Source organism: Microchirus variegatus (genome assembly GCF_963457635.1).
Source record: "Microchirus variegatus genome assembly, chromosome: 23".
Taxonomy (NCBI): Eukaryota; Metazoa; Chordata; class Actinopteri; order Pleuronectiformes; family Soleidae; genus Microchirus; species Microchirus variegatus.
The window spans coordinates 18,886,143-18,897,299 of NC_139824.1; the positions used below are offsets into that span (position 1 = coordinate 18,886,143).

Sequence of the window (11,157 nt, forward strand, 5' to 3'; positions counted from 1 at the left end):
ATTTTGGACCAAATTTTTTTTTTTAATTTTGTACCAAATTTTTTTTTTAAATTTTGTACCAAATTTTTTTTTAAAATTTTGTACCAAATTTTTTTTTTTAAATTTTGGACCAAATTTTTTTGCATCAAATTTTGGGTAAATTTTTTTGCATCAAATTTTGGGTAAATTTTTTTGCATCAAATTTTGGGTAAATTTTTTTACACCAAATTTTGGACGACATAGTATAGAATGACGTTTTTGTCAAATTTTGGACCAAAAATTTTGTTTACATTTTTTTTTCAAATGTTGGGTCAAATTTTTTTCAAAATATGGGTCAACATTTTTGTTCAAATTTTGGGTCGAATGTTTTTTTTTAATTTTGGGTCAAATGTTTTTTTGTAATTTTGGGTCAAATTTTTTTTTCAAATTTTGGAAGACATAGTATAGTATGAAGTTTTTGTCAAATTTTGGACCAACATTTTTTTGTCAAATTCTCTTTTAAATTTTGGTCGACATAGTATAGTATGACGTTTTTGTAAAATGTTGGACCAAAAATTTAAAAAATAAAATAAAATCGAAAAAGTTTTCCAGCCCTTTTTGCTCTGGGGCTCCACCTGCAGACATTTTATGGTACTGCAACCAGTAGTTCTTTGTAGATGTCATTCATGAAGTAGATATTTGTAATTGTGTTGATTTATAAAGTGGAAATGCTGGTCCTCAGTATGCAGCAAGTACAAGAATGTGTGTGTGTGTGTGTGTGTGTGTGTGTGTGTGTGTGTGTGTGTGTGTGTGTGTGTGTGTGTGTGTGTGTGTGTGTGTGTGTGTGTGTGTGTGTGTGTGTGTCACACTTCACTGACATAGAAACATGCTGCTCCACAGAGACGTGAAGCTGAGGCTGTTCATCAAACCAGACAGAGAGAAACATCTGTACATTCAGTAAAGTGAAGGAAGTGAAAGGTAAAGCACAGCACAACACTAATGTATGGGTGTGTTTTGTATCACAAAGTTAAAGACTAAGATTTGAATGGTATAGTTGAAGGTTTCGGGTCCAAATCAATGGAACTTTCAAACGTCAGCCAGTGTTAAACTGTGAAATCATGAAAGTCATCCTGACAAAGGAGAAACAAAGCACTAAACACTGACTTCATCACCTGTTCAATTAAATATCTAATTATCCAATCACAGAGCAGCAGCTCGTGATCAAAACAGGACTAGTTTGAGATAAAAAAAAAAGGCAAATAAGCAGTGGTCACTTTATTAGGCACACATGATTCTCAACGTTTGGCTGTTGTGACTCTGCACATTTGTCTGTGTGCTCACACTGACCTCTAGTGGCGGGAAACTGGTGGTGCTTCGACTTGATGGCGTTGATATTGATTAGGGCTGAACAATTAATCGAATTTTAATCAAAATCGCAATATGGCCTACTACAATTTTCAAATAGCGGGAGGCGCAATATTTGTTAAAGCCAAAATGTGTGTCAAAATATAATTTTAGATGAATAATGTTCTTGATATAAACACATCACATTCTTCAGACTGCAGGGGACGTCTTTGTTTCTCACAGATCTGCACAAATATCACACAGTAAATCATTTTAAATATGTTTTTCGAATGAGAATCATGATATCAAGACTTCCATTCCCTCTGATATCGCGAATCATATCGCTAAAATTGCAATTCCTGTTTAAATAATGGCAATTAGATATTTATTCAAAATGGTTCAGCCCTAATACTGATGATAAAACGTTTTAAAACCTCTGATTTAAGTCTAAGACATAAACAAATAATACAAACGTATACATTTAACTCCCAAACCTCAACAGAAAAACAGTAAAAAGAATACAGCACACAACACATTTACATTTACATATAATAAAATATTAGCTGTAATATAAAAATATAATATAATAATAAATAAAATGTTACAAAATAAATGAACAAAAGGTAATAATAGACTACTCTAAGAATATTTAAATATATTGTGCCACGTCACGTGTACGTGTCCTCCTATTGGTCGGATTGCTGCATGTACTTCCTGTTTTCCCGGAAGCACCGGTGTGAAGGTGAAGTCTTCTCCCTCTCCTCCCTCTCCTTCTGCCCGTTACTTGGCTCACCGTTCCCCGCACCCTCTTCTTCTTTTAAACCGCTCCGTCACTCCGCCAGAACCATGTCCGTGTTCGGCGACGTCCCACAGGCTCCTCCCGTAGCCGTGTTCAAACTGACCGCGGACTTCAGGGAGGACAGCCACCCGCAGAAGGTCAATCTGGGAGTCGGGGGTAAGAGATCGCAGCTAATGCTAATGCTAACTCTACTGTTATGACCGCGCTGTCGTGCTTCAGTGAGTCAGTGAGTCAGCCCAGTGACGCTGTAGCTGCTGCTCGTCTCTGCTTTGAAAAGCAAGTCTCACACGTGTGTTGTGTACGTGGTGTTTTTACACCATAAATAAACAGTAGCTCTTCGGTTTGACCTTCGCTACGAGCTAGCTGTGACGCCAGGGAGCGCTAGCTGAAGTTAGCTTCAGGTTTGACAGCTACACGTTTTTAATGTGTGTTTGTTTCTTGTTTCTGTGACACTTAATGGAACCAGAGTTACGTGTTTAGTCTGTGTTTTGTCCGTGTTCTTGTGTCAATAGTTTAACTGATAAATGGAGACTGTTATGTCATGATATTGTGCTATCATCGTGTCATTGAACGCACCACTCTGAGCCATGGTAACATCCCTCACTGGCTCATGTCAAGTATCTGGTCTACCTCTATTTATATACATTGAATCATTATTTTTAATGATATTTAAGAAAATGATATCACATATTCTTGAACTATTTCCCATCCTTGAGTTATTTGTGTAACTAATGTAACTGGATTTAGCTTTTGATCGTGTTATCAAAACACACACCTGATGTGGATCAAACCAGTTTGGACTGGAAATAATCAGCTGTCCTGTTTTAGAGACATTCCCACATGACATGTTGTCAAGCTGAGGATTAACTTTACAATGCTCCGTGACTGAGCTGCATTAACTTGTGACGTGGAACTGAGAAAGGAACAAGGATAATTCAACTATCGGTGCCCAACACCAGACGGAATAAAGGCTTCACAAATCAGAGACTGTGTTTATATGAATCTTCAAGGTCTGTAGGATAATCTAGTCCAGATTTGATAAGTCTAGGTACAGTGGTTTTGGATCAGGACCTGATCCAAAGTTGTCTGTATGCAGAAAAAACGCTGAAATGTGTCTTTATTGCATTTTCACAAATGGAATAAAGGTTTCACAAATCAGAGGGTGTGTTTTTATGAATCTCCAGGGTCTGTAGATTTATCTAGTCCATATTTCAGAAGTGGTTTCCTTTTCTAATGAGGTCTGGGTATAAAAGAAAAATGGTGTTTTCACAAATAAAATAAAAGTTTCACAAACACAACAGTGGATGTCATGCAAGATTAATGTCTTACCTACATGTTTTCACATCAATAAGTGACACAAAAAAACAGACATCCAGTGTACAATCAGTCGCACTGCGCATCGAGTTAATGTCCCCTTAACTTTCCCCTTAAGTGCAGAATCTGAGGCTGACTTCAGCGTTGTACAGCGAGGTCAGGAAAAAGAAACATCAGCGTCTCTTTGCCACTGTACATTTACTCCTGTACATTTATTGTTTTGACCTCACAGTAATGTCCACCCTTTTATCCGGGCGAACGGTCTTGATACTTGATACTGATGCAGCTCTGCAGTGCACAGGCTTCAGAGCTCACTGCTGCACCAGCGAGCACAGATTCTTAAGGAGTCAGATATGTGCAGAGCATATTCTCATTTAGTTCACTGTGGTTATTCAGGGTGACATTAAGAGAGCGTGTGACATCATGACACGTGACTTAAATGATGTTTTTGTCTCTGGCTTTTCCTCATTGTATGTCTGTGGTGTCATTGTTGCCAGGGTTATCAATTCTACATTCTGGCATCGCTTTTGAATATAAGAGATTAAAAACACATTTTGTCCCCTTGAATTAAAGGTCATGGGTCTAAAAACATGCATTTATTGAATAGCTTACACACATAACTAATCTGCATTATGGATATCCTAGTTAATTGTGTTTTTAAACACAGAGAAACACATCTAAGATGAAACATTCAATGTGATCGTATGAAAGCGTGTTTGCACAAAGTGAATAACTGCTAGGGATGTGAATCTTTTGGGTGGCTCACGATTCGATTCCGATTCTTAAATTGATTTAATGCATAGTTTGTTAAGGCAAATTATGGCATCAAAACAATCCAGTTTGTATAAGATAATGTGTTAATGTGATCACACAGAGGCAAACTTAGGATAAAAGTTAACATTTATTCATTCAAAACAAATAAAAACTTACTTCCTGTACAACAAAAACAACTTGCATAAATAAAAGCTCTTTTTCTCCCAGAAGTAACAAAATTTAACTGTACACAAATAACACAAACTGGTGTTTTGTGTGGTTTTTCAAAATAGAAACTTAAAAAATAGATTTTTGAAGTTTATGAATCGATTCAGAATCATGGATGATTACCCCCCCTCACCCCTAATGATTGCTATCATTTCTGTGTGGTGAGAAATCCCTGTAGCTTAGATGGTGGTTTGTTAATCTGCTTTGTGTCCCTCCAGCTTACCGTACCGACGACAGCCAGCCCTGGGTGCTGCCCGTGGTGAAGAAGGTGGAGCGGATGATCGTGGAGGACGGCAGCCTGAACCACGAGTACCTGCCCATCCTCGGCCTGCCTGAGTTCCGCTCTGCGTCCTCAAAGGTCGCTCTGGGAGAAGACAGCGCTGCCATCCAGGAGAACAGGGTGAGACGGTCGTCTCGTTATTGACCGATCACTAGATTATTATTATTTATTTGGTTCAGTTTTTCCACTGAGCTCCTTTCTCTCACAGGTTGGTGGAGTCCAGTGTCTGGGCGGCACCGGAGCGTTGAGGATTGGGGCAGAATATTTGCGCCGCTGGTACAACGGCACCAACAACACAGCGACACCGGTCTATGTGTCGGCACCGACCTGGGGTGAGTGGACACCTGTAGACTCATGGTAACACCGTACTTACCTTAGATTTAAAGCGGAACTAGACGGGAAGTTCCTATTAACGCTGTTTTTTTGGTATGTATCTGCGTCATTACCTTGTTTACGAAGCCCTGAAGGTTCTAAACAAACAGTTCAGCCACTGCTGAGAACGTTGTGTTTTATTGTAATCTCGGGCTCAAGCGAGATCTCTGAAAATCCCGTAATAGTTACGTAAACAGCGGTTCTCCTGAACAGCAGATCCTCCGGCATTAGTCCGGGCACATCAGGTTGCGTACATTGAACCGCAGAAGAAGAATAACGTCCGTTGTGGAGGTGTTTCACGAGCGACAGTGTCTTCTGACTCCGGGTCAAAGGTCGTCAAAGGGACTGCGGCGGGGAGTCGTGAAGAAGCTATTTTTAAACACTGTTAAAACAATGTTTTGATAATGAGGAGCAGTGCATCCACCGTTCCAGAGGGGGGCGCTGCGCTTCTGAGAGCGGGTGTGCTGGATAGTACTGGCCAATCACAAGACTCTGTATTCTGGGGGTGAAAGTTGTCTCTGAAATCTCACAGCAGAAAAACAGCGTCAGAAAAGAGGATTTCTATCGGCTCGTTTACAGAAACTAGGAGGTTTTTGAGCATAAAAACAAGTTAATGTATGTAAGTAGACCTCCATAACTAACATATATGAGCAACAGGACCACTCTATGTGAGCTTTAAGGTTGTAAGCGTTTGCTTTGTGTTTTCTTTCCTCGTAGAGAACCACAACGCCGTGTTTAGTGATGCTGGCTTTAAAGACATCAGGCCTTATCACTACTGGGATGCTGCTAACAGAGGCCTGGACCTCGCTGGACTCCTGGACGACCTGGAGGTGAGGAGAGAGCACAAGTTTAACATGTTTACACCTCACTAAAACTCTTGTAGTGTGTCTAATTAATGCAGATGTGACCATTTTAGATTAAAGCCACCATCAGTGAAGTCCTCTGCTTTAAATCTGTGTTGCATATTCTGTGATGTATTTCTTCTTGTTTTCCCTTGTGAACAGAAAGCTCCAGAACACTCCATCTTTGTCCTCCACGCCTGTGCTCACAACCCCACCGGCACTGACCCAACACAAGAGGAGTGGAAGAAGATCGCAGAGATTATGAAGGTTTGTCCTTTTGTCAGATTATCTGATATCTGCCCCTCTAACACGACAATGTGTGTTTTAAGTCCAAATGCTAATGATTTTATTTCTTGTCAAAAACAAATACTCACAGTTCTTTTATTGCACATACTTATGCAGGTGTTATTATTTCTATATCTAACTCATGTATTAATAGCATCACATTTAAAGCTAAGTTTGTGGCCTGATGTTCTGCAGAATCACCAGCTGTTTTTTTTACTTCATAAACCTTTAGTACCTTCCAGTTAGAACAGTTTTTTAGCCTATTAGCCTTTTAGCATGTTTACAGTCTTTTATATGTATATGTAGCCCAGATAAACATCAGTCAATGTCATCTTATTTGGTTAAAGGCGATTGACGAGGCAAAAAAAAGTGTTTCAGAAACAAATCACAGACCTAAGCTTTGAGGAAATACAGGGAAAGTGATTTATTCTCACTCTGGCTCCTGATATTCCTCTGTAATGTTGTTTAAACGTCTTTTCTTCCACAGAGGAGGAATCTGTTTGTGTTCTTTGACTCGGCCTATCAGGGCTTTGCCTCTGGCAGTCTGGAGAAAGACGCCTGGGCCATCCGCTACTTTGTCTCCGAGGGCTTTGAGCTCTTTGTTGCTCAGTCCTTCTCCAAAAACTTTGGCCTGTACAGTGAGTTCACACACACTTTCACACACACACTTCACACATTAAAAGCAGCCTCTGTGATAATCCGTCCTGCTGCTGTTGTCAGATGAGAGAGTGGGGAACCTGACGGTGGTTTCTCAGGACAGCGAGACTCTGAGCCGCATCCTCTCTCAGATGGAGAAGATTGTGAGGACGACCTGGTCCAACCCTCCGTCTCAGGGAGCGCGCATCGTCAGCAAGACCCTCAACTGCCCTGAACTCTTCGCCGAGTGGTAAATGAGCTCGTTGGCGTCGGTTTCGCTCACCTCTGGATTAGCAGATGATTCACGTTGTTGTTGTTGTTGTTGTTGTTGTTGTTGTTGTTGTCTGTAGGAAGGCCAACGTGAAGACCATGGCAGACCGGGTTCTGCTGATGAGGGGCGAGCTCAAGTCAAAGCTGCAGGCTCTGGGGACCCCGGGGACCTGGGACCACATCACGCAACAGATCGGCATGTTTAGCTTCACTGGACTGAACCGTGAGTACATTATGGGATGGTTTTGAAGTGGGGTTTATGGAGTGCTCTCTGTGCTCTCTGGTCCTCAAACTGAAGCAGTGAAATATGACTTTAGTTGCCTAATAAAATCTACTCAAGCTTAAGGTTATTTTGAGAATAAGTTGATATTGCTGTTGGGTCAGAGTAAAGGAAACGCCCACTGTTCTGCACCAAAGTCCAGATCTAGAATCAGCGATTGTCAGATACAGGAGCAGCTGCTTTACTGAAGAATGTTTTTCTTATTGAGTATTTAGTAAATTTGCAAATCATTTTCAAACACCAGTGTCACAAAATAACATATTTGAACTAGTGCTGGACGGTATACCGGTTCACACCGAATACCGCTTTATATTTTCGTTATGATATGAATTTTTAATATACCGCCGTACCGGTGTATTTGATTATACAACGTTCAGAACACTGTTCCGAGCGACGCTGTTTCAGACTGAGCCCTTTTCAATGTTGCATCTACATGGTGAGACTGAGAGGTTTGAGGTTTAAAGTTTAAAGCAGGGGTTCTCAAAGTTTTGATACCTGAGGGCTAATTTAGGAACCCAACATTGGACTGAGGGCCGTCAAAGGAAAACAAAACAGAAAAAAAAAGAAAGAAATCCCATTTGTAATAATTGTAATGACCAGATTGCAGTTGTACAGTTGGGTTAGGGTTAGGGTTAGGGTTAGGGTTAGCCCTAACCCTAACCCTAACCCTTGTACAGTTTACACTTATTGGTCTGTATCCAGTAATGTCCATATTAAATATTTAACAAGTTTAGTCGCTCCTGGATTAAAACTATCAACTGTAATTCATTGCGGGGCCGCCAGAAATGTTTCTGGCGTATGATATGAAGTTAAGGTCGGCACAAAGCAAAAGAAAAGTCGAGCCAAAGTAAGAAAAATAGCATGATATATATCTTTGGTCATACCACCCAAGACTAATTTGAACTTATAGTAGATCAACGATTCCTGTCTGGACAAATTCAAACTGAAGTTTCTGGACAGAGGAGGCAGCAAACGTACTTAAGGAATGATAGAGCTTATTGTTCAGTGGCTGTAGTTATTTCCTTGTATGTCACTTTAAGTTCTTATATCTGAGTGTTTAACGAGCCTTAATAATCTCCAGTTTCCTGTCAGAAAATGCATGCTGTCAAATGGCAAAAATGAACCATTGATCATTTCAGCAGACAACGTATCGTGTAGCGTGTAGCGTGTTGCGTGTAGCATGTGCACCTGTGCAGCAGAGTGACGTGTGTTGTGTCCTGCAGCCAAACAGGTGGAGCACATGATCAAAGAGAGGCACGTGTACCTGATGGCCAGCGGTCGCATCAACATGTGCGGCCTGACCACCAAGAACATCGACTATGTCGCTCAGTCCATCCACGAGACCGTCACCAAGGTCCAGTAAGGACCGCTGTCTCTGCCCCCCCCCCCCTCCCCCCTCACCCTGTAACCCCCCCTCCCTTCTTCACCTCTCCTCTGATTGGATGAACTGCAGCAGCGTTCTGTGCAGTTGAACCAATGAGAGCACAGATGTGTTTATGTTAAAAAGCTGTAAACCCTTGGGAGGTGCAATGACTTTAGGGAAACACTTGAAGAGTCACAGTTCGCTGTCAACAGAAACAGAAAGAATGACAATTATTAGCACTGTAGATGATTAATATATGTTAAATCTGTTTTACTGCACAAGTAGAGAGTAAGACACAGTCTGTGCTTTCTCACCTGGGACTGATGCTTCGTACGATAATAGTTCAAATCTTCAGTCAAGTCACACAAATAACTCCAGAGAAAACATCAGGACGTGATGCTGCGTCGCACAAACACTTTGTCTCGACGGATGCTAATTTCACACAAATGTTCTGATCTGAAACTAATGACGTGAATCTCACGGTTCATATTTGCGCGATTAGCGTCGTCTGATGCTAAAGCTCGTGTCCCGTTTGGTGTGAATGAACCCGTGAATGAACCCGTGGTCCTGCTCATTTCCTGCTCATTTCCTGCTCATTTCCTGCTCATTTCCTGCAGAAGCTCAGACACCAAGGAAACCTTCACACCTTCATGTCACAGACACCTGTAACAGTAGGTTCAATGAATCCGTGGCTGTTTTGTCCACTTTTAGATTTCTATCATTTCAAATCAGTCGTTTGTTTTTAAACGGTTATTATCGTCTCTGTCGTGTGACTTTTCAGAGTCACATCAACCTCGTTGAAGCTGGAAATATGACTTTGATTTCTTCATCAGTGATTACAGTCTGTTACTGTGTGTGTGTGTGTTTGTCTGTGCACTCTGCAGTGTCCTTATCATGTTACTCAAAGCTGTTGTAAAACCTACGAACCACGTGTGTGTGTGTGTGTGTTCATCCTGAAATAAATAATAAACCACACGAATCAACAAACTTTTTCTGCTCTGATTTTTTTAAGAACACTTTGTACAAAAAAACCCAATCACAGTTAACTCTTGTAATGTGTTCATATTTGTGTCACTGTGGACCAACGCTGTACTTTTGTGTTAACCCTTTAAGTTACTACTCAACCATGTGGTCGACCACACTTCAGTGTCTTTATCTCATTGAAAAATGCATAAAGCTGAACTCACTAACACTAAATGAATGTGACTTGTTCTGAATGTTGTACTTTATGAATTATGCAAACAAGGTTTATTATGAACAGACATCTCAACCGTTTGGTAGAGGCCTGTATCTGAAATACTGTAGGGTCCAATAATAATAAAATATATATATATATATATATATATATTGATATATTGATATATTGATATATTGATATACCAACAGAGGTTTAATTCAGCCCAAATATAATCAAAATAAACGGCATATATGGTCAATATTTGCCCTTTACCTTTGTTACATCACATTTATGAATAAAAGTGCTACTAGTATTATTATTATTATGTATTTATTTATGTATTTTATTATTTATTTATTTTAAGAAGCTGTAAACATGATTTAGTAGTTGACTTATAATGTATTGATTGAAGTTGGTTAAAGAGATAGTAATGGTTTTATTGAATTTGGCAGTGAGATATCCAAAGACTATTAAAAATCCTGAACTGTTCCTTTAAATCACACACACACAAACTCATAAATTCAGTTATCAGTGTTTGTTTGTAAATAAACTGGAAACATTTATCTCAAATGAAGACGTAGACGTTTAGTACTATATTTATATTTCAGAATATTTTGATGCAAAACAGCGTGACATAGTTTCATTATACTCTTATTTCACGTGTATAAAAATGACTTCTAATAATATTATATATATATATACAGTACAGACCAAAAGTTTGGACACACTTCCTCATTCAAGTAAATGGAAAGGTGTGTCCAAACTTTTGGTCTGTACTGTATATATATATAAAATATATATGTATATAATATAGTATCATTTTCATTCACAGAAGCAGAACATGTTTCCTCTCAGCGTTAATCTGATGCAGAGGAAACAAACAACAACAACTTCCTGCAGCAGCAGAGTGAGTCATCATCTTTCTTGATGCTGATTGGCTGAAGTCTCTGCTCCACTGCAGCAAAGTGACTCAGCAGTTTTTCATCTGATTCTTACCCTCAGACGCTTCCTCTGTCTCTGCTCTGTGTGTCAGCCAATGACGGGGCTCACAGAGCACCACTCCCATCACTGTGTGTGTGTGTGTGTGTGTGTGTGTGTGTGTCACCATGTGTGGGGGTGTGTGTGTGTGTGAAAATGACAAATCTGAACCACAAAACTCTTTGATATCTCATAAATTACAGAATTAAAATGCTGTAAAAATGTAAACAAAAGCTAAAAAAACCAAATCATGTTTATTTATTATTAATGGGAGCAGA

General features: G+C 39.8%; 1 protein-coding gene across 1 annotated transcript; it reads left to right on the forward strand.

Annotated features, from left to right (window-relative positions):
• Positions 1-2,033: 2,033 nt before the first annotated feature.
• Positions 2,034-9,701, forward strand: LOC310943632 (aspartate aminotransferase, cytoplasmic-like). The gene is made up of 9 exons (XM_083909260.1): positions 2,034-2,257; positions 4,615-4,796; positions 4,885-5,008; positions 5,766-5,878; positions 6,053-6,157; positions 6,663-6,813; positions 6,896-7,061; positions 7,162-7,304; positions 8,585-9,701. Exons 1-9 carry the CDS (start codon positions 2,149-2,151, stop codon positions 8,722-8,724), a joined length of 1,233 nt encoding a protein of 410 aa, XP_083765386.1. The 5' UTR covers positions 2,034-2,148; the 3' UTR covers positions 8,725-9,701.
• The last annotated feature ends 1,456 nt before the right edge of the window (positions 9,702-11,157 follow it).